We start from the raw sequence: 24,330 nt of genomic DNA on the forward strand, positions 1-24,330 counted from the left end.
TATATATATATATATATATATATATATATATGACAATTACCTTCAAATAATTCTGTGTTTACAGTTTTTTCGATTGCTAAACGACAGTGAGCACAACTGGAGCTACATGTGCAAAACTCTAACTACAGTCTGCACTACCAACAGTCACCTGAGCTAAACAGTTCACATCACCTGCAAAACTCATTCCAAGCAACACAACTCTTAACACACGGCTCAAAACAGGCTCAGTGCAGCCAAACACTACACACAACCCTCACTGAGATAACACACACTGTCACACAGAACACACTGGCCCTCATTTATCATTCTTGCGTAGAAACGGGCGTATATGTTGGCGTAAGATTATGCTTACACTCCTCTCACCGCCTGATTTATGAAGCTGTGCGTACCTTTGAAATCCAGGAGTACGCAATACCTGCCCTTGATAAATGCCGCGGCTGAAAACGATCGTCATTAGAATAACACGCCCCTTTATATTCAAGTCTCCGCTTCCCCCACGCCCTATGGCAAGCCGTTTTAACATTTAATCATTTAAACCGACTAGTCTCTATTTTCATGCTACTAGTACTTATTTTTTAGATACTAGTATCTATTCCATTAAGTACACTGAAAAAAATTATTCTGACCCCTTGTAAATGTTGCATGTTTTTATCTGGTTAATTTCACTGATTTTAATGTGTTATTTAATCCTACTTATTTTGTATTATTAATTTTCAAATTCACTGCCCTTGTTTAAAACAAATTAATTTCATTCTATTAAAAGTAATTAGAAAAAAATAAGTTTAATTTAATTTCCATATACACTGTAAAATGAATATGCTATATCTACTCAGTAAAATTGTGCATATTACAAGCAATATTATTAATGAAATGTAACACATTAGAATTGAGTAATAATTAATCAAATTAATTCCTTAAAAGTTAACCATTTAAAAAAAATGTAAACAAAAATATCTGAATAACAGACAGACGTCAAAGAGGAATTAAGAACTCTTTATTTTGTACTGCCAACATTGAAGACACCTGATGTTAACAAGCAGAATCACTGAAGGAGAAAACCGTAATGTTAAAACCGTAATTTTAAGTTACCATCATGGGGATTAGTGTGTGTTTTAGTTGGGCTCTTGACCCTTAAATCATTGACTTTAGATTTTGTTTGGCTGCTGTACCTGAGTTATAACAGCTAGATGAACAAATAGAAAAGGTGATCTGATAGTGTTGGTTGTGATTTAACGTTATCATTATTTCACAATCATTTGAATCACTGAACTCATATAGAGCCCAAATTCTGAGTTAGGTTTACTTTATTAATTATAGCAGCACTGGCCTTGTACAGCATAATATTTTTTAGCCTTTTCAATGAAATCCAGGATCAAATCAATAATAAAAAAACTTCAAAAAAAGTTTTTATGTATGCACACACAGACATCAAGAATTTGCGTATGAATCTCAGAAATGGTGACAAACAGATCACCTCTGATCATAAGCTCATTATTTATTCATGCAGCAATGCATGATGGGAGCCATGAATGAGTTTTGATTGGTGGCACCCAGAATGCACTGCAACATGCTTTATAATTGTCACCATTGTTGAGATTCATAGGCTGATTCTTGGAAAAATTGAGTAAATTCAACTCAAAATAGTTTAGCTAAAATTATGAATAAAATTAATCTGAAATTACTTATAAAATATAAGTACAACCAATTTACAAAATATAAGTACACTCAAATTAAAAAATATATCTGGATTTAGATAAATTTATTTTGTGCAACCCCTTGACATAATAAAATTAAGTAAAGTCAACATAACATTTTTTTCAGTGTACTAGTGCTTATTCATTAGCTACTAGTGCTTATTCTTTAGATACTAGTGCTTATTCTTTAGATACTAGTGCTTATTCTTTAGGTACTAGTGCTTATTCTTTAGATACTAGTGCTTATTCTTTAGATACTAGTACTTATTCATTAGATACTCGTACTTATTCATTAGATACTAGTACCTATTAAATAGATACTAGTACTTATTCATTAGATACTAGTTCTTATTTATTAGATACTAGTACTTATTCATTAGTTACTAGTACTTATTATTAGATACTAGTACTTATTCATTAGATACTAGTACTTATTCCAATAGTGACTAGTAACTATTCGTTTGTTACTAGTAACAAATAACATTTTTTGCCATTGACTTCTATGGGGATCTGTCATTCGAGATATCAACTATTCAGTTCTGACTAGTATGTATTCCAATTGTGACTAGTACATATATATTAGATACTAGTAGTTATTCATTAGGTACTAGTAGTAGTTATTCATTAGGTACTAGTACTTATTTTTTAGATACCAGTACCTATTACTAGATACTAGTATGTATTCAATAAACACTAGTACTAAGTCATTAGATACTAGTACCTATTAAATAAATACTAGTACCTATTAAATAGATACTAGTACTTATTCATTAGATACTAGTAGTTATTCAGTAGATACTAGTACTTATTCATTAGATACTAGTACTTATTCAGTAGATACTAGTACTTATTCATTAGATACTAGTACTTATTCATTAGATACTAGTACTTATTCATTAGATACTAGTACTTATTCAGTAGATACTAGTACTTATTCATTAGATACTAGTACTTATTCATTAGATACTAGTACCTATTAATTAGATACTAGTACTTATAAATTAGCTACTAGTACTTATTCAATAGATACTAGTAACTATTTATTAGATACTAGTATTTATTCCAAATGTTACTAGTAAGATTTTTTATTTTACTAGTAAGATTTTTAATTGAACAGTCATAACATAAGACGAGTAAAAAAGCAGTTGTGACTAGTAAAATAAAAAATCTTACTAGTAACATTCGGAATAAATACTAGTATCTAATAAATAGGTACTAGTATCTATTGAATAAGTACTAGTAGCTAATTTATAAGTACTAGTATCTAATTAATAGGTACTAGTATCTAATGAATAAGTACTAGTATCTAATGAATAAGTACTAGTATCTATTGAATAAGTACTAGTATCTAATGAATAAGTACTAGTATCTAAAGAATAGGCACGAGTACCTAAAGAATAAGCACTAGTATCTAAAAAATAAGTACTAGTAGCATGAAAATAGAGACTAGTCGGTTTAAATGATTAAATGTTAAAACGGCTTGCCATACACGCCCTCATTTTACGCCATGGACACACGGAAGACGGCAAAGAAGAGAAACTTGGATGAGCAAATGACCTATCACAATGCATTATTTTACAGCACGTGTTTTGAAACAATTAGCATTTAATTTCGTATCACGTCACATGTATTGGGGTGTACAATAGTGATGATGATGTGATGTGGAGTACCATTCATTCACATTAATAATTCCATGACAATTTGTAATATTCTTCTTCTTATTATTATTATGATTTTTATTATTAATGACGCTTATTGTTATTTAGAAGAAGAATGTCGTTATTATTATTATTTGTAGTATTGTTATTATTATTATTATTTAAAAGAAGAAGAATGTCATTTTTATTATTTTGTCAGTCTGAATAATTTTTTGGTCATTGAAAGCCTTTCATTACTGAACCCAGTCCGTGCGCACCTGCCGGGCCTAACCCTGGCCTAACCATCGTTTCAAAGAATAGTACAACGGCGAGCGCGTCGAGAATAAACGCCTCGTCAGTTTGGGGAGGTGCGCGCGCAGTCTGCGGAGACTCGTGCTGCGGAGCCAGGCGAAAGTATAAACAAGGCTTGAAACGTCAGGTAAAGCGCACATGCTCGCAACTGAAGGAATACATATGCCTACAAATCAAATGCTTTGGTAAAGTCACACAAATTAAACATTGAAGTCCATGTTGCACAAAAATAAACACTGAAGTTTATAATTACTATATTGTTGTTGTTTTTTTCAGTGGGTCATAATATATCATATCTTTTAGTTTGTCAGTGCGTTTTGTGGTGTTAGGAATTGTTTTTTCAATTCCTAACCTCCTGAGCTGGCGTAGGATTTGAGCGTGCCGTACGCCAACGTCCATATTGATAAATCTCAAAGTCACCGTGGTTTTAGGTGTACGCCAGGTGTACGCTGGAAATTTGGTGTACGCACTTTTGATAAATGAGGGCCACTGAGAGTAAAAGCACTAGCATCAAACACCAATACAGAAAATACTAACTTTTCATCTTTACAGTTTGAACAATTTCAGTGACTTCATACAAAGTAATATTTTCTTCAAAGAAAAGAGTGACATTCTTTCACATGATTTATTTAAATTTTTTGAACATAACAATTCTTTAAGGTAAATGAAAATTAGCAGTTTGCTTCAATAGTCTGTAGTAATTTACGGAATTACAGTAATGAGAAAAAAAAGGTAGGAACTAAAAGTACTAAAATGTGTGTGTGTTCACTAACAAGTCTAAAACTAGACCCCTGCTTAGCCTTTCAGCTGAAATTGCAATCATCAGTGTTTGAAAGGCACAAGGCTGAAATCTATTCTGTTTTGAATGTGTGGTTCACAGTTTTGAGTACAATTAAGTACAATGTCAAGAGGAAATAAGAACAAACTAGAAGCTGTTCTTCAGCTCGGGGATGCATTTGTTGAAGAGATACAGGCAAGTTTCATTCTTGTTATACACAAATGTGTAATTAATGAACTCCAGTTAGTTAATGCCTATGTTTCACCCATCTACTTTTCATTACATGTGCATAAATAAACGTAACACAGAGTTACAAACTCAGAAGGCTGAAGTCACAGGACAATCTAAAGTGACCTGGTGGAAGAGGGACCGTGATGGGCAGCGTGTGACCACCAGCAAACGGAGGAAAAAAGGTTAATCTGCTGGTTAGTGTACATCTTATCAAATTGATGTCAAATACTTTAAATGGAGAGTGATGATGTGTGATTTAGAGTAGGTGCTGGTTTGATAATGCTTTTGTTACTCAATATTCTGTATGCTTGCACATTCATAATGTAAATGACATTATAATGCCAAATACATTTAGGTTTGATAGTTTCCATGTTGCAAGTTTGCCAAAGGTTTCAGCTTTTATTTTTGTACATCTGGCAAAGAGTTTGAAAGAATTGTACTCTAATAAGAATTCTAATGTGGTTTATGTTATTTTTACTTCCAAACAGTTGGTACCGGTACTTCTCCATGTGCTAGTTCCACCATCACAACTTCATGTACTAGCTACCAAGATCCTGGTAAGTAGAAAAACTACTTTAAAAACACTTTTCATAATATGGTATGCTTCAAATGAAAACAAGGAGTTACATAAAAAGGAAGCCTCATTATACCTGCACTTTTGCTATGTTTAGTAACTAGTCATCTAACGATGTTCCTTTTCTAAATGCTTTTTCCACAGTCCCCTAACATGCCTCAAATATTAAAGTTACCACAATTTGGTGCATCAAGCCCTGTCAACATGACAGAAATAGGAACACTTTAGACAATAGCATCACTGTTTCTCAGCAAAATCACATGGTTGTTGTTTAGTTTCACAATTAAGTGGGCAACACTACTGACAGCCAGCACCTACACAGAATCTTAAGGGTCATGGATTTGATTGCCCATTTCCAACTATCCTTTCACCCTCTGCCTTCTTTGCTATCACTGGACTGTCCCTGTATTAAAAGCAATGGAAATGCCTCAAAAGAAGTCAGTGGTAGTGGAATTGCAATGTTGGATTTCTAGTATGTTTTTATTTTTCTCTTTCTCTCTCTGAAGATTTTAATATGCAGAGGCTTGAGGACCTTCTACGGGATTCAGAGAGCATTGATGGGCAAGATTTTGCTCAGCAGCCATCTTTGTCCAGTTGGTGTCAAAGACAGAAAGGGGTCCAACATTGTTGGCAACAGGCGAGGCCACAAAACATTCACAACTTGTTGTCAGCTGAGAACATTGTCCAGATGAAGTGCAACCACTGTCACGTGACAGAAGCCATCATCCGTTGCAGGGAATGTTTGCCCTCAGAGTGGTTTTGTGCAGAGTGTGATCAATTGGTACATAAACGCCACACTCTGCACAGTAGGCAGACCACCATGTATGGCTTTTATAAATACATTCCCCCAACAGAGTTTGTGAAACTCCATGATGATAAGTACATCATCTGTGAACAAGTTGGGTGTCTCTTTTTCAGCTGATTTGCATTTTTTCATCAACACACAACATTATTAAATGATTCATTATGTTTTCCAAGTACTTGCTAACAATCCAAACATTCTTTAATGTCATCCTGATTGTCCTTTGCTCTTGCTCTTGCAGATTGTTTGCTGCCAACAGCCTTTCCTCAAAATATATGCTCCTGTGACACTGGTGATGTTGCAATCTCTGTTGGTAGATCCATCATACTGGTTTGCATAAATGGTAGGATTGAGTAAAAAAATATTGTTTATCTAACATTACTTTAGTTCCTTGTTAGTTATTTGTCTTTCATGCGCTGTCAGGCCGTTATAATCTTCACGTTCCGGTGCTAACATGCAAACATTGCAATAAGCAATGGGCTCCAGAAGTCAGTGACTTTGTAAGGAGTGGTTACTGGCCCGCTACCATGCAAGCACAGACACTTTTCCACCAAGATCTGTTCCATTCCTTTGAAGCTATGAAGACAACAGCTCCAGGAATGTCAGTGAAAGCCTTCACAGCAATGTTGGACCAGAGAACTAAGCGGTTTGGAAGAGTGAGTAAAAATTTGAAGCTGAAAGACAAATGCATTCGTTATTATTATAAGTAGCTGTAAGGCTGGACAGTATGGCAAAAAAAGTGTTCGAGTCCAAACAGGGTGCAAATTCAAATATACCCACATATGAAGTCAAGGTCCACAAGTGGCTGTAATATTTCAGGTTACTGAAATTAACTGAACTGAAGACCATATTAGACAGCATTGCCAATTGCATCCTTTCTTGGGTTTGAAAAGGTATATTGACAAAACATAAATGGGGTGACCTTGTAGTTCATTGTCATTTAAAGCTGTTCTATAAATTGTTTTTCAGACTGGCAAAGTGAATGCAGATGCTTTTCAGAGGAGCTTTCTGCAATTTGTGTACTGCAACTCTGAAGAGGACCAACTTCTGGAAAAGGAGCCATTTGTCTATGTAGTTAATGTATGTACTTGCTATTAACATTATCATAATAATATAGTTCTCATTTTGTTATTTAAAATTAAGCTGTTGATACTGTAGCGGTTGAATATAATGTCCATGTTAGACTTTGTAACCTTGTTTTAAAAAAAAGTGTCATATAAATACAATTATTATCATTTATTATTATTATGTAAAACTTCTTACTACAGTGGTTATCCAGAATACATTGTGTTGTAGGAGTGAAGAGCCAGGGTTCTTTGATGGAGTATTTTTATCCCAAGACTCTGAGGTGTCCAGTTTTGTTGAGGAAGTCCAGGGGGCTGTCAAGAGTGTACGTTTTCAATCAGGCTGAGCAGCGGGTATCTCTGGCTTATTTTATAACTAATTGGAAGTAAAGTTGGAAACACTGTAGCCTTATTTGGTGTTCGGATGAGGGAATCTTTGATCTGGGGCCTCATTTATAAAACTTTGCGTAGGATTTGCGTCAGAAATGGCGCACGGATGAAACATAGGACGTGCGTACGCACAGAAATATTCGGATTTATAAAACCGTGTGCACGCACATCCTATGCAGTTTTCCCTTAATAAATCACAATCAATTCTAAATGTAGCGCAACTTTTGCGGCTTCATGTCACGCCCATAGTTGCCCATAAATTGTCCGTGAAACACCCACAAGTTAATATTCATCGATTGCGAAATCATGGCAAACACAGAGAAGAAAACCAAGAAACGTAACTTTCATTACGTCATTACACATTGTGATGGCATCATGGCATTTTATTACCATCCATTTGATTGCATCTGACAAGCTACAGATGTGTTATGAGGATGAATTACATAACATGCCAATATTATTGCAGGACATACTTCACTTTTCTTTTTGCAAATATGTGTTCATTTGCATTTCTGTTATAATCTTCGTTTGATTTTGTGTGTTTTACACTGCAGATCGATCAAACGGGTGTTCGTGTAGGCTGTTAATTGTAAGACTTGTTTTGTGAAGTCTTCATGTTATTTATGAGAGGCAGTATTGCCATTTCTTTTACACAACGGTCTACAGTTTCACACACTTTCACGTGTTTCTTCCCTCTGCCAAAGGGTGTCGCCATTTCTCATTTCACCCGTTTTTGTGCGTACGCCTGGGTCAGAGTTTGCGTGAAGGACCGCACATTTTCCCGTCAAGTTTGCTTTTTATAAATACCAATTATTGCGTAGAGAGCAGCGTACGCCTTCTTTTGTGCGTACGCAACGTTTATAAATGAGGCCCCAGGTGTTGAGATGGCAATGGCAGGTTGCTGACGTTAGCAATGCAATCGGACTTTCACAAAGAGTGAAGTTGCAGAGCTGGATGAAAAAAATACAACTAGATTCTAATCCAGAGAGCACAGTATATCTATAGTATTGGTTGCCGCACATACAGTATATCTGACACAATTTCTGACAAAGTTAGACTATTGCAATTATCCTCCTCCATGCTAAATGGCAAATGATTTCAATTGGTTTGTTATACTCCAGGGAGTTGCAGATGGAAGATGGGTCAGGCAATCAAAGACAAAATCTAATCAGACTGTAATTGTTTGTGTGTGTGAGTGTGCAGCCCTGCTATTTAACTTTTCATTTTGGTAGACGGCAGGAAGAGTGATGTGTGGGGACTCCCACTGGACCGCAGCAAGAGAGACATTGAAGCAGGCCAACAAGTTGGATGAAGAAGGTGTAGAAATTGCTGTGTGCAGGCATGGATTCCTCCTCAAAGGTTGGTATTGGTCTTGATAAATTGCGATGAAAAATATTTGTAGATGAAACATCTGAAGCCTATTCTTCAGTGTGCAATGTGCTCTCTACTTATTTCTTTTTTTCCAAAAGGTCTGAATATGTATAGAGGAGAAATCTTTGCATATCCAATGTTTCTCCAAAAAGAGTTCCAGGGTGCTGCATTTTTGGCCATGGATGTGACCTGCCGTTATGTGCCATACCTGGAGAAGGTGTCAGAGGCCCTGACTCATCTGCAACCTCTTAAGAAAATGAAACATTGCTTGTCCGTGATGCATGCCAAAGCCCACAATACAAAATGCGAGGTGATGCTTTTAACTACTTTTACATCTCAGAGTGACGTAGCCAACAATTAACGTAAAGTACCACAATGAATGATGTTGTGACGCAAACAACAACCCAGGATTGTGTTTTGAGTTGTACATGAGCCCCTATGTGCTGTCCTCTACATCAATATTGCATCAATATTGATCACCCTGTTGTCCACCCTGTTTAACAAGTCCACTGCTTCCTGTAGATTCTGTGGAATGCAAGGAACCAGGAAGGTGCCGGAACCACTAGTTTTCTCTCCAGATGTGCCCTGACCACAAAGTACATGTCCAAGTCAGGTTTGTAAGCTTCTTTACCCCCTGCTCCCCTGCAAATGTACACATTAACATTTTACAATTTATTGTGATTTTTCTATTGTTCTTTACAGTAAGAACTTATATGCTTACTGTCCATGCTATTGGGTGGAATCAACGTAAAGAGGATGGCCTCCACATTGCCTTGTCTTCCAGATTCAAAAAGGTATGTTTGTACCCTGACGTGCACCTCTCCAAAAATATAACAACGTGTCAACTCTATGCGAACGCAAGCGCTTTGATTGGTCTGCTAGAACCCCTCCCTCGGGTTTCACATGCTCCCTCTGCATGTGTAATTGTGCGTCAACACGGACAACGACGCAGAAGTATAAATGAAAACCAACGCGTAGTCTGTAGTGTAGTGGCTCCAGCGTAGCTCCGACGCAGAAGTATAAATCAGCCTTAAGGCTCCATGTTTGCAGCATTCATGCATGCTCCGCTTGTAATTCTGATATTTTCAAAAGGCACTTGTTGGTTCTCATTATTGGTGCAAGTATCTCAGTTTTCTACAGATCTAGTTTCTGTTTCCAATGAGAAGCTATGAACCTAAGGATTTCACTTTTTGTCTTAATCCGCAAGAGCACCACGTGTTACTTCTGTCAGGTCAGAGGATATCTGGGTTTTTTTCATCTTTGAAAGTTTGGCCTATTGGTGGAGCTACAATAAAGGTCATGGGGTCACCAAATTCGATGTGTGGAATGGATAGGGGACATAATCCCCCATCAATGACTTTCATAAAGAAAGACTGTGGACTATGGACTCTCATAAACACAGACTCTTGAAAAGTGATGATAATAAAGATATCACACAGATTAGATGCCTATGCCTCTTGGCCTATGTTGCTTGGTCCCTAATTGTTGCTGAAACAGTGTCCAGTACGGTATGAGAAAAACATACGAGATAGATATCTCTATCCAAATTAAACATTGTCCTAAAGTGTGTCTGTTGCTGCTGTACTATGTACAATTAAGAAAACTTAAATGTGTTTGAAACATTTCTCTTTCTTCTTAACTTGAATTTAGGAAATGCAGCAGCCAGTTCTGTTGATGCTCGTGGTTTGCAGATCTCCATCGACGCACTCTTTGTGAGCATTTGTCAGAAGAAGCACTACCTTTATAGACAGAATGGTATGTATTAGTAAATGTATGTGATGTAGATGGAAGTTATATTGTTTCTGTTCATTAAATGCCATGGCAGCTCTTTTGTAATACCATTGTTTTTTGCTCTTATTACAGATCGCAACAAAAGGCGTCAGAAGATTACTCAGAAGATTGCCCAAGAAAAGAAGCGCTTGCTAGATGAGATCCAGAGATACAACCAACAACCTGATGGTGATCCTGTGGACACACACTCAGTTGTGCAGAAACTCTCCAACAAAGCTGCAGAGAGCATGATCTGGCCTTGGCAGGAACAGAACACAGGTGTTGTATTAATATTTAACTTTGTGTTTATTTAAAATGTATCATCATCAAATTAGTTTATTAATGTATGATCTTTTCATTCATTCAGATGGTATAGACATTCTCGCCAAGAAGAAGCTTTTTGACCAACTAATGCTGGTCTCACGACTGACAGAAGAAAAGCAGATCCTTGTGAAGGAGATGATGCAGCACTGTCAGTACCTTAAGGACTCCGTTGCAAAGGTCCAGACACTTATAGCCACCATTTCAGATTGCATAAAAACAGGAAGTAAGTGTAAATCAAACTATATGGCTTTATGCACTTTAAAATTCATAGGTCAAACTATTTTCAAGTGAAAAGCAATCATGCTAGTATTGGCTCAAGAACTAAGGATGGCCTTCAAAAATTATTTTATCCAATTATTATTTTCCAATTTGACTTGTATTTAACATTTGTTCTAACATAAATAAGCTCTCTCTAGCCCCTTTCACACAGAGATTCCGGAAAATACACGGATAAAGTGACCCGGGATTTGACCCGGGTTCGTTTGATTTTGGTCATTCACACTGCCAGTGATTTTCCGGAATCAGAGAGTGCGTTCACACACAACCCGTAAAAATGCCGTAAAGACACGTGACATCGATGTGACTTGTAATCTCAGCAGCGTCTTAAGTTTGCTTATGAGCTGCGATCTCTCTCTCGAGAAACCACGCCTGTGCATTTGTTTCTCTGATTCGATCATAAACTTGCGCATTACGTACCGTTTCACAGCTGGAGAACGAGCCCGGCTTCAGCGTCATCACTACGACACGGCATTGTTACGGCTTTTGTTCACACAGCGCGCGTTCCGGGACTGAACACGGCAATGTTACTAGGTCCCGACCCGGCATCGATCCCGGCTTAAATCCCGGGTCGAGTTTGCGTTCACACAGAAGGCGCTCTGGCAATTTGCCGGCAATTTGCCGGGTTCAAAGCGCTGTGTGAAAGGGGCTTCTGATAAAATGTTTAGTGTGACGGTAATTCCATTACTCTTCATGTGTGAACTTATAGGCTATCCCAATGGATTCACAGAGGAGACGTCCAAGGGCCTCATCAGTCTAAGAGAAGACTGCATAACTTCAGACTCAAGCAGCAGACTGTAGCATGCACATACAGAGGCATTCTCCAACCAACTCCTAGGCTGGTGGAAGAAGATGAAGTGGAAATGGAGGAAATGGACTGGCAACGTGACCTCAGCTCTGATGATGATGATGATGAGGAAGATAATGATACTGAGGTGGTGACTCAAGTCACTTGATTTGGGACTCAAGTCACAGTTGTAATACCTTTTGCTTTGACTTGTACTTTGACTAAAAAAAAAAAAAAAAGGTTTCACAAGGTTTCTAAAGTCTTGACAAAAGATCCTGTTTTTGTAAGTGAGTTAGATTCAAAGTGACTGACTCATAAGTTGTTTGTTCCTGCAGTTATCCATATTTTGCTACATATGCTCTTAGATTATACTTTTTTTTTCTTCTTTTTTTTATGTTACTGGAATTGTAATAATCAGGGTTATGTTTGCAACTGATAATGTCTGTAAATATTTGCTGATACCTATATGTGTATGGAAACAGAAATACAAATTTGATTTGTCATCAGACTATTGAGTTGACTTTGGCTCATCACACATCAACCCTTACAAAAAGAGAGAGCTGGGAGCTTTCAGATTCAACCTGAACTGCCAACATTTTGAACATTAGAGGTCACAGTCACACCAGGTCACATATTAAGATAGATATGTGAAACTTAGGCCTACATACTGTACACTGATAGTTACTGGCAGTGTAATATACTTCAATATTGACTATGTAAAACCATTGTAATTATTGTCTAAATATATATCAACAATATAATTAACCACATGTTATAGATATGATCGGTTAGCAGGGTTGGGTCAGATTGCTTTGAATACAAACAAAATGGCAATATTAATAATCAGTTATGCAATTTACCTTTTAGCAACAGCCCAACTTGCAATATCATTTTAAGAAACTCAGAGGAACAAGCAACATTTAAGATGTGGAGACTGTTCATAACAGTGTCATCTTCAGAGATACGTGTAGGAAACTTTATAAACAGGGATATTGAGGCTACTACATTATATAATCCAGACCATGTAGGAACATTCAGGTGGTTTGGAGGAGCTAAAGCATGCCAGAAGGAGCATATAAGACCCCATTATATGCCCCTGTGTCAATGGTACCTTCTCACCCATGCCATGGGCACTGATGCACAAATATCCTAACTTTTCTGGAAATGGGGTTTGCAGTTTCTCACTGTGACAGGTGTTGGAAGGGAGAAAATGTAAATAGAAAACTATTTGCCCTTTTTTGTAGAGATCAAAAAAATCTTTAAACAGAAATAAATGCAGAGGATACAACAGGGCCAACAGTATGTGTAATGAACTCTTGTTTTTAAATACCAATAATAATTTTACAAGTACAAGAGGAGACGACTACCCATCATAGACCCTGGTCTTTTAGTGTGCGTTTTTTTTTTTTTTTTTTTACCATCATAGCAGCATTAGCATAAATAGATATTCATATAAGCCGTGTGTGTGTGTACTTGTACATCTATCTTTGTGAGGACCAGTTTGAGTTTTAGACCATCGGAGTGAGGACCAAGAGAGTAAAGTGAGGACATTTTGACTGGTCCTCACTTTCTGAGAGCCTGTAAAGGTCAGTTTGAGGGTCAAGAGCTGGTTTTAGCAGGTTTAGGGTCAGGGTTCAGGTCAGACACTTAGTTGTGATGGGTAAGGTTAGGGTAAGGACCTAGAGATGTCCTCACAAAGATAGATACAAACGTGTGTGTGTGTGTGTGTGTGTGTGTGTGAGTGAGTGAGTGAGTGAGTGAGTGAGTGAGTGAGTGAGTGAGAGAGTGTATGAGTGAGAGAGTGAGTGAGAGAGTGAGTGAGTGAGTGAGAGAGAGAGTGAGTGAGTGAGAGAGTGAGTGAGAGACTGAGGGTGTACTCACACTAGGCACGGTTGCCATGAACCGGGCCCGAGTACGATTGGAGCGTCGCAAAACCGTGACGTCACGCGTCCTGTTCCGTGCTCCAGCACGGTTAGCGCTCACACTGCATGCGAACCGCGCCCGAGTCCAACTGAACCGTGCTCTGGCCCACCTCTTCCAAGCGGGCCAGGGCCGGCTAATCGAGCCGCGCCCGGGCACGGTTCGGAGCACTCACACTAGTCAAACGAACCGTGCTTTGGTGGTCAAACGCACTCGGGCACGGTTCAAACTGGCTAGTGTGAGTACACCCTGAGTGAGTGAGAGAGTGAGTGAGTGAGAGAGTGGGCCGCAGATGTTGGTCAATTGGTAGAGCGATGGCGGCTATGGTGGCCACGGAGAGACATATGTGGGTGAACTTAGCGAGCATCGGGGAGAAAGAGAAGGCCTTTCTCCTCGATCCCCCAGTTTCACCTTCTGAACCTCTGGGACCTTTTCGGGACCTCTGTTAAAGCCTTAAAAGTTCCGGGAGGCGAAGGCGTGCTCAGCCGCCTACAAATCTTATATACCGCGCCGGGTCGAGTCCACACACAGACAGCCTGAGTTGTGGTGTCCAGGCCTTTGAGCTGGCTCTGGGTCAAGTCCTTCGTGTGAATCACAAAGGTGTTTCCTCATTAAAGCATGAAGCTCGGGCAGTGGCCGTAGGGTGTAGTACCAGTAGGGGGATTTTACTCTGTGTTAAATATTTTTGTGCTTGTCACAGCCATTATTGGCAAACATCCCCTTAGCATGGCAGTGTGGGTATTTCGTTCCTCAATGTGTCTCAGGACGCACTGCGGTTTTAAATACAAGTAGCCAAAGCAATACAAAAACTAAAAGATAATGACTTGTTTCAAGGTCCTGAAATAATCAGGCCTCTTAACATCTCAGACCCCAATGGGAGAAAAGAGCAGGGAGATGCTGTTTTTACAAGCATGTAAAAATGATCCATTTCCATGAGGATGATATCAGTTACTGGTTATTTTCATGCTCTGCGATGGCATTTAAATTAGGATCCTTATAAGTCAGTCTCGGCGTCTCCACACTGAAGTTCCCACTGATGTTAAAGGCTCTTAATGGAAATAAGATTCAAATAAAGAACCTTTATTTTTAACCGTAGGATAAAAAAAAGAATAAATGCATGTAATTTGTCAGGGAATCGAGGTAAGCGGCCGCTTTAAAGTGACTGACAGGATTGCATTAACAGATTCCTCCTGAACTTACATTTAAAAAGTTCATAAATATATAGCTGCCATTTTACTAATCATAAACTAATAAATAAATATCCATGATTCCTATCTGAACTATTAAGATTAAAACAACGTTTAAAATAAACAAGAATTCAAAGGTGAACTCTTGATAAAATTGACTTATTATTGCATTTTTAAGGTCATATGATATGGATCACACTTTGCAGACTTTAAAAACATATGTCTATAGTTTTACATATTTTCTGTTGTCTTATTGTTATAATGTAATTATATGTGTTCCAGTGCAGTTCGTTTGGTTGTAAACAATATGACCAATTAATGCAAAACCTTGTGATGTTTTAAAGATGCAAAATGTTTCCGTCTGGACACACAGACACTGATTTCCATTCGACTTTGGTTCTGTATTTAAATGGCATCGCTGAGTATGAAAATAACCAGTAACTGAGCTCGTCCAGGTGGCGATGTTAACTATATTGCTTTTGTCTATTGTAACATTTGCGTGTGACCTGACAGATCTCCTCCGTGTTGCAGCTTTTTTGATGAATTATTAGCTGCTGTTAATGGTTTATGTTTGCTACACCCTGAAGTGACACAATAGTTACAAGTACAGAAGCAAAAAGCAATTCAGTGTTTATACTTTTATAGTAAGATCGTGACCAAAAAAGCAACATTTACAAAAAACGTTTTGGTGGCACATTTCAGCTTCCTTGATCACAGTAGCTTGTAACAGTTTAAAGTTTGTAGTTTCTTAAAGGTCGAGATATATATACAAACAATACACAGCATAAAGGACATCTCCAATTTCGCTTTACACTGCAAAAAAAAAGATTTGTGTTTTCTAGTACAAAAATCAGTTTTCCTTTTGAATTAAGTTTATTGGCAGATATGTATTCTTGTTTTGAGCTGAAACTAAGATTCCTCTTAGAAAGGGAACTCGCACTGCGTCCTGAGACACTTTGGGGAACGCCTCAGTGTGACTGATGGCTGGAGTACTGCGCTTCTTCTCTGGCCATAACCCACCAGCTCTTCCATAGAGCCTTCCATTCCTTCCCGACCTCCACTGTGAGGAAAAACCCGTATTCCTCTCGCATTCACCGCTTCCAACATTCTAACTATGTGAATGTGGAGGGAATGCGCAAGCATGGGTGTGTGTGTGTGAGACAGCCTGAGTTGTGGTGTCCAGGCCTTTGAGCTGGCTCTGGGTCAAGTCCTTCGTGTGAATCACAAAGGTGTTTCCTCATTAAAGCATGAAGCTCGGGCAGTGGCCGTAGGGTGTAGTACCAGTAGAGGGATTTTACTCTGTGTTAAGTATTTTTGTGCTTGTCACAGCCATTATCGGCAAACATCCCCTTAGCATGGCAGTGTGGGTATTTCGTTCCTCAATGTGTCTCGGGACGCACTGCGGTTTTAAATACAAGTAACCAAAGCAATACAAAAACTAAAAAATGTTTCAAGGTCCTGAAATAATCAGGCCTCTTAACATCACAGACACTAATGGAAGAAAAGAGCAGGGAGATGCTGTTTTTACAAGCATGTAAACATGATCCATTTCCATAAGGATGATATCAGTTACTGGTTATTTTCATGCTCTGCGATGGCATTTAAATAAGGATCCTTATGATGCAGCAAAGTCAGAACGGGAATCAGTCTCGGCGTCTCCACACTGAAGTTCTGATCCGCAGGAGGTTTTTCATGAAAGGTAATGAATAAATAAACATTTATATTAGGAATAAATTGAGAATGCTGAAAATAAAAGCTTTGAAAGAACACAGAGGCATAAGAAATCTTCAGTCTGTTAATGCAGAAAAATCCAAATCTGCTGTGATATTTATCATATTGTCCTCGTTTGTCTCTTCTTTATTTGTAAGTATTCAAGTCAAGATTTTTGATCTGACCTTTAAGATTGAATTGGTCGACAATGTGGTTACAGATGCATTTTTTTTTTTTTTTTGATAAATTGCCATGACACTGCAAACATTTTTACATTTTTACATTATGCTATACTGTATTAATCTTATAATTGCTAATTGCACAACTTTTTTAACATGGCACTGCATTCCTGATGTCTCTTTTATTATTAGGGCCCGAGCACCGATGGTGTGAGGTACATATTGAGGTACAGGTTACATATTGTGAGTACAATATGTAAACTAATTAAAACGTTGCAGATGATACCAATATGTCACAGAGATTATTCTAATGCTGAAATGTGTAATTTATTTATAAACAAACTATATTATGCTCGGACACACTCGGTCTCTCTCGCACACTGTTCAGCGCGCTCTCTGCGTTCACCTTGCTTTTGTCCAGTCCGGCGCCTCATAAACACACAAACACACACACACACACACACACACAAACACACACACACACACACACACACCAGAGAAAAACTTTGCAGGTCCTGTGGCTGAGAGACAGTCTACTCGGATGAAAACCGCTTCAGTGAGCTCAATTATAGTAATTTCTTATCGCTCACATACAGCCAGTTACATAATTACTTTAGTTTTGAACTGGATTTAGATGGGAAATGTATGGAACTTGTTTCTGCCACAGAATAAAAAAAATAAAATAAAAAAAATGTAATTGCGACTTTTTGTCTCACAATTCTGACTTTTTTTCTAGAAAGTCGCAATTGCGTGTTATAAATTCATAATTGCGTGATATAAAGTTGCAATTGTGTGTTATGAAATTCATAATTGTGTGATATAAAGTCAGAATTGTTTGTTTTAAAGTCGCAATTGTGAGTTATAAAGTCAGAATTGCGTGATAAAATACAAGCTAGAAGGTTTATCTAATAAAGAATTGCAAAAATATGATTTTTCATATTTGCCTAAACAGGGTGGACTTACTGAGGTTGACCACATCAAATTTGAAAGATTAAATTGGTAAAAAAATAGACAGTTAAAATAATCGAGGATCTCACTCACTTTCCCAAGTTTTTTTCCCCTCCAAAGAAGTGATGACTGCTTTATGATATGATGTCATTTCATTTTTACAACTTTAATTTAAAGGGAAAGTAGTCAAAAATATCAGGGTGGACAATCAAGCTAAAAACCTCGATTATAATTGTCAAGTCAAATGGTGTTATTTATGATCTGGGGACACAAAAGGCTCTGAATCCCAGGAATGACCCAAATGTAATTCTATTTAATTCTATCTTCTATTTAATAATATAAAGTATAAATCTCTTCAAGTTAGTGTTTTAAGCATTTTTACATTTATTCCAAACTAAAATTTTAACAACAGGCTATATTTTGTGTGAACTAAAGTTCAGCTTTTCTTTTTAATAGTCAACTTATTTCCATCCGTCATCAAGCTCGGTAAACACAGACACGAGGATGTACCTTTAATTTCCCCAAAACACCACAGTCCTCATGTTTTCAAGTCATTTGAAGTTTGATTTTGCCATAACATAAATCGTTAAAAGATCGCAATCTTGATTCAAACACCCACGCGATCTCATTCCTAAATGACCACGATTCTGCTGGGTCTATTAACCCTCTGGGGTCTGAGGGGTTTTTGGGGTCCTTGAGATGTTCTGACATGCCCTGACATTTGTGCTTTTTTCAGTTGCTTATAAACATATTAATGGCAAAGGTATAATTACACTCTATTTAGCACAAACAGGGCTACCATAATATGTGAGCAACATGCATGTACATGTTTGTATTTTTGAGAGAATAATGTTTATGCATGGTTATTGAAAAAACTAAAAACTAAAGTTTCTGAAATAATGCCACAAAACACATACTAAATATGTGTCAATAGGACTTTTGAATAATGGATGTCGTCGCCTAGAGTTTTTTCTTCAAAATGATGTGAAAATCATCCTACCCTTATCATTCACATAACACAATACATTGATTTAAATCTTGTAAAACACTTTTTGTTTGTAAAGGCCATATGCGCAAGGGGCGTCAACCATTCAACACCATTATTATTATTTAAAGAAAAGGCTTATATTTACCTTTTAAAATTTGTTTACATCTACCTTGTAAATATATATTTTTTATTAAAAAGGTTACAATTACAACAACAATTGAAGTGTAATCTTTCTTTGTAAAAAATAAAGTATACATTTTATCATACATATTTCAAAGTTAAGGATTCATTACTTCGAATATAGCCTACATTGACAAAACATACTATATTTAACATATTAGCAAAAATTGGCAAACAAAAGCTTATTTGAGGTGGCAGATATTTTACAGTAAAAATGTCTGTAACATAGGTCTTTCGTTTTTATTATAAGGAATATAAATGTTAATTTGCAGTTTAATACGTTGCTTATACAAATACATTTTATTTCAACATATTTCAGTCGATTTTTACTCAGTATAGCAAAATAGTTTGCTAAAAGCAGTTCATTCATTCACACACAGAAAACGCGATTTACTTGAGAATGAAAAAAAAAACATACTACAGTATTCCATCCGTTGCTCCTCGAAATACCAGCACTTCTGAGGTACATTTTCCATTATTATTATTCCTCACAGCGCTGCGAGACAGTGTAAACAAGTACAATGATCTGAATAAACTTGATGTGTTTTCTCGAGCTGATATGTGGGCGTTCACAGTTTGTATGGGATCGTCTCAGTCATTTGCGTTTGAATAGCGCGCGCTCTCCGTGGGCGGGGCAGATTAAAACGTAATGAGCTGAGATGAGAACGACTGACATCTCTCTCTTTTCATAAAGATTACATAAACAGAGAATTTTTTTTTTTTTATATAAATTACTTCATTTAAAAGAAGAGAATTCAAGCTTCATGCCTGTGTGTCTGTATGCCTGTTTGACTGAGTATTCGCTGAGTTATTTTTCATTTTCGGACGCGTTTCAGAATGGACTTCACTGACAGAGAGAAGGCAGAACTCGCTTCGTGTTTATTTTTCTTTATTTGGCGAAAAGCACAACACTTTGTTTTTATTGTGAGTATACACAAAAATAATACACATTTAACAGAATCGATTGATGTATGAAACTTGTTTGTAATATCAAAGTCAACAGAGCAAAATGAATCTCTTTTGAACTGATAAAAAAAAAAGCGAGCTGGTATCGCCGGCGATACCGCCGAACCCAGGGGGTTAAACCTTTGACAGAATCACACCGGAACATTCAAGTCAAGTCAAGTCATCTTCATTCATATGGCGCTTTTAACAATATGGACTGTTTCAAAGCAGCTTTACAGTGATAATAGGAAATTAAAGTAACAGAGATTGTTCCTTTTCGTTCGGTCTCTCCTACGTCACGTTGGTAGGAGTTAACAACGAATTGGGATCCCTAACAAAACGCCATGGTGCTGGCCCCTTCCAGCGCCCTGCTTAAGCTTCCGGCTGACAGTTTCTTGATACTTCTCTCTTTTTATGGGCGGAAGCTTAGCTAGGAAGAGATCACACTGCTGTTCCGCAAGACCCGCTCAGTGGAATTGGATAACGCTGGGAAAGCGTGCCCAACCGTAGGAGGGAACGCTGCGGAGCCACAACCTGCCCGAACGGAGGCACTAGGAAAACACATGTGCACTAGCCCGTGGGGTAGTGGACACATGGCAGTCTCTGAGGTAGTCCCAGCCCAGAGGGTGGGAGCGTACTCAGCAGAGATGACAGAGCGGACTCTGTCGAGGGGAAGACACTGGCTAGCCCGGGGGGTAGCCGCATCGTGGAGAAACACATATGGGGTCGCCGTACGGACCGCTGACATATGGAACCCCAGCTTAATACCAGCTCATCAGTGACAGGTAACAGGCCTGGCGTCCGGCGATCCGCCTCGCCTGGCACCGGAGGGGTGACGGAGGAACTCACGAGGTTAGCCGTTTGTTGAGCCGACACTAACCTAATTCCTCGCGCTACTGGCCGTAGCGAGTACACGGGAGGAAACAGGTTCTACATGAAGGCTATAAAACCTAGCGAACGTGTTAGGTGTCGCCCAGCCCGCAGCTCTGCAAATATCTGTCAGCGAGGCGCCGAGCCGGTAAGCAGATTGAGGGGGTTGCACCAACGGCTGGGTGGAGGCAGCAGATGGTCGTCGGGGCAGGATATGTTTTATCGCCTCAGTCTGCTTCTGGGCTGCCAAGAACTGTTGGGCAAAGTCCTCAACAGCACCGCCGAAGAGCCCAGCCTTGGATATGGGGGAGTTGAGAAAACGGGTTCTCTCAGCCTCCTGCATATCAGCCAGGTTGAGCCACAGATGGCGTTTCTAGACCACACATGTGGAGATCACCTGGCCCAGGGATCGCGCAGTGACCTTCATCCCGGTGAAGGTTGGTAGCAGCTCTTGCATGAGCCGAGGATCAGCCCTGCCCTCATGCATGTCCCTGAGCACTTTCGCCTGATGGACTTGAAGGATGGCCATGGCATGCAGGGCAGAGGCGGCCTGCCCCACAGCTCTGTAGGCCTTCGCCACGAGAGTGGCAGAGAACCTACAGGCCTTGGAGGGGTGCTTAGGGTCACCACGCCAGGTGGAGGCGCTCTGTGGGCAAAGCTGCGTTGCAACAGAGCACTCCACCGGAGGGACCCCAATGTACCCTTTGGCCGCCACGCCATCAAGGGCAGACTTCCACGACCTGGTGACTTCCTGATGGACTTCCCGTCACTCCTCTGTTCATCTCTCTGCACTGGCTACCTCTCGCTGCTCGCATCAAGTTCAAGGCACTGACGCTTGCTTACAGAACTATCACAGGCTCAGCTCCCTCCTACTTTCACTCACTCCTACGAGTCCACTCCTACTACCAGACACCTACGATCGGTCAACGAGCGACGTCTCGTGGTTCCATCACAGAAAGCCACAAAATCACTTTCCAGAACATTCTCATTCACAGTTCCATGCTGGTGGAACGCTCTCCCCACCCTCATCCGGAATGCAGAATCCCTGACAACATTCAAAAGACAGCTGAAAACCAATCTCTTCCGTGAGCACTTAACCTTATAGAAAAAAAGAAAGAAAAAAAAAAAAGAAAAAAAAATGTCCTTTCCCTTTGAAACATCACTTATCAGGCTTATGCTACTCTGAATAATACCTGAACTTCGTATTTTGAGCACTTCTTGCGTTGTTGTTGCTTTTGCCTCTTTATGATGACTCGCTGAATTTTGTCCTAATTTGTAAGTCGCTTTGGACAAAGGCGTCTGCTAAATGACTAAATGTAAATGTAAATGTAAAATGGACTTCCGGGAAGAAAGGCACTGGGGGCGGGTGCTGCAGTGCTCTACCCCCAGGGAGGTCATTGAGTCTTGATCTAAGCACCACGATACCCATATTCCCACAATGAAAACATGACTCATCCAGGAGCGCTGCCTGAGCGTGATTAAAGCCTAAACAAGCGAGGCAGCGCTCGTGACTGTCAGGCGAATGGACCATGCGCCCACAACCAGAAACACACGGACGAGACATCTTTGAAAAGACTTGCCCATAAAGCTCTTTTGGAAGAAAAGCTCTTTAGTAGTGCTGAAGCGCTGTTGGAAAGTTTTCTTTCATCGAAGCAAGACCAGGAGACGTTGGGATAAGCAGAAGTGATTTATTGGGATCTTCGCTGTGTGTCGTCTGTAGTGTTCTTCCAAGTCTAACTAAGGGAACTTTACATGGTATTTTTATATACATTCCCAGGGGGAGGGATTACATAGAGGTGGAGACAAATCAAGACAAAGCATAGGCATGATTTGATTCAATCAAGTCAAAACCAGTTTGACAGGTTATCCGGCTTGCTCAAGAGAGACAGAACTAATCAGCATAACACTATCATTCAAATTATCCAATCAGCCTGACGGTATCACCCATACCTTCACATGATCACAGAGACAAAAGCACAGCTGTACATTGAGCTTACTGGTCAGGAAATGCATAAGGACAAAGGGTGAGGGTGAGAGTCTCAGGAATTGACTCATTTAGAGAAACAGGACTGGCCGGAATCTCTTGATATAATCACCATAACCGCTGCTAAACTTTCTCAGTCTATATTGGAATCTAAATTAAAACCTCAAATGCTAAAATCAGTATTCTTCACCGTGATGTTATGTAAGGAAGCATATCTGAAATAGATTCTTAAAATTTGTAACCCTTCAGCGCCCAGGGGAGAAACACGAGCCGCGTGCAAGCCACTGCACAGACCAGCAGCAGGATCGTGAATCCACTTAAATGCGCCGTCACACCAAAACCGACTGAAGAGCGCTCGTAGCCTGAAGAAGGCGAAGGAGAAGCACATACACACTTCGGCTCCGAAACAAAAACATAATGTGAGATTGCACTCGCGGCTCCTTTTATACCCACGCGATGCAAACTCTGCAGACCCATGGTATTTTCATACCATTGTCTCGTTTTCTAATACTCGAAGGTGATAGGGCTCTCTAGCGAAACCCCCATTAAGTTTACACTTTCTCCTCTGATTAATAATGTTGTAATGACAATTCCTTTAACAGATTGTATGGATGTTTTGTTATTAATCTACTCACTTTTCTGAGCATCACCTCTTCTTGTTGTAGATAGACATGTCATTTTACTAATTTATTTTCTTATATTTTCATGATTTGGCTGCACAGCAAAGAACACGTTGATAAAACATGAAATGATGCACTTTTCCTCATTCAAATACATTTAACCTAAGAAAAATCAAGAAAATGTGTCAACTTAAATGCAAGATATGTATATTAGTGAACTAATTAATTTGTTTGTATTTGTACAGTTTTCCAGTGACAAACTCTCTGGCAAGATGATGGACCAATTTTGTCTTCATCTGCTTTCTCTTTCAGGTAAATCATTATGTAAAACATTAAAATAACATTACAAAAAACCAAATAAAAACAGAGAAATTACACCAAATGATTTGCATATTTGTTCCATTTACATACAGTGATATTACGACAAACTGTTCTGTGAAATATCCTACAAATCTTTATAGAGGAGAATGAGATTTGTCCACATGGAGAATTCATGTCCATCTAATACAGCCAATAATAATTCAGGTCTGTCACTAGCGGCCGATTATTCTGAAGGTTAATCAAGTAATAAACTTTAATGAACAACAACAACAAAAAAGCAGCCTTAACTTAATATATACACACACACAATTTGGGAATAATGACAAAAAAGGAACAAAATAAGATATAATATTATTGAACAACACTGTTAAATACAATGTATATTGCAAGTGATATAGTTTATGTTATTTTAAATCATTAATTGTTATGATTGTTTATTATAATAATAACATTGTGGATGGACTTCTT

At 38.7% G+C, this 24,330-nt stretch overlaps 3 protein-coding genes and 1 long non-coding RNA gene across 4 annotated transcripts in view; all 4 read left to right on the top strand.

Annotated features, from left to right (window-relative positions):
• The first annotated feature begins 4,716 nt into the window (after positions 1–4,716).
• LOC309492684 lies at positions 4,717–6,119 on the top strand. The gene is made up of 3 exons (XR_014203655.1): positions 4,717–4,846; positions 5,141–5,209; positions 5,733–6,119. It is a non-coding gene; the product is annotated as an uncharacterized lncRNA (long non-coding RNA).
• A 362-nt stretch (positions 6,120–6,481) lies between these two features.
• LOC309492945 (uncharacterized protein) lies at positions 6,482–9,474 on the top strand (the record flags this gene model as incomplete). The annotated part of the gene is made up of 5 exons (XM_082161980.1): positions 6,482–6,684; positions 6,998–7,108; positions 8,715–8,841; positions 8,952–9,163; positions 9,376–9,474. Exons 1-5 carry the CDS (start codon positions 6,556–6,558, stop codon positions 9,472–9,474), a joined length of 678 nt encoding a protein of 225 aa, XP_082018106.1. The 5' UTR covers positions 6,482–6,555.
• An 85-nt stretch (positions 9,475–9,559) lies between these two features.
• LOC309482240 (uncharacterized protein) lies at positions 9,560–12,430 on the top strand. Its single transcript, XM_082147534.1, has 5 exons — positions 9,560–9,647; positions 10,504–10,608; positions 10,717–10,902; positions 10,991–11,170; positions 11,933–12,430. The coding sequence occupies exons 3-5, from the start codon at positions 10,872–10,874 to the stop codon at positions 12,022–12,024; spliced, it is 303 nt and encodes a 100-aa protein (XP_082003660.1). The 5' UTR covers positions 9,560–9,647; positions 10,504–10,608; positions 10,717–10,871; the 3' UTR covers positions 12,025–12,430.
• Positions 12,431–21,445: 9,015 nt separating this feature from the next.
• The window catches only part of LOC309492947 (putative C-type lectin domain family 20 member A), a gene marked incomplete at its 5' end in the record, with an annotated part of 46,581 nt that continues 43,696 nt past the window's right edge, over positions 21,446–24,330 (top strand). The window contains one exon of the mRNA XM_082161981.1: positions 21,446–21,680. Coding sequence (XP_082018107.1) covers positions 21,446–21,680 — 235 coding nt within the window. The remainder of the gene's footprint in view (positions 21,681–24,330) is intronic.

Source organism: Leuciscus leuciscus, assembly GCF_965113295.1.
Source record: "Leuciscus leuciscus genome assembly, chromosome: 2".
NCBI lineage: Eukaryota > Metazoa > Chordata > Actinopteri > Cypriniformes > Leuciscidae > Leuciscus > Leuciscus leuciscus.

Excerpts from the sequence above, each read along its gene's own strand:
- LOC309482240 (XM_082147534.1), top strand. The coding sequence starts at position 10,872 with ATGATCTGGCCTTGGCAGGAACAGAACACAG. Across the intron at positions 10,903-10,990 it reads TTGGCAGGAACAGAACACAG|ATGGTATAGACATTCTCGCC; the intron begins GTGTTGTATTAA and ends TCATTCATTCAG. Across the intron at positions 11,171-11,932 it reads AGATTGCATAAAAACAGGAA|GCTATCCCAATGGATTCACA; the intron begins GTAAGTGTAAAT and ends GTGAACTTATAG.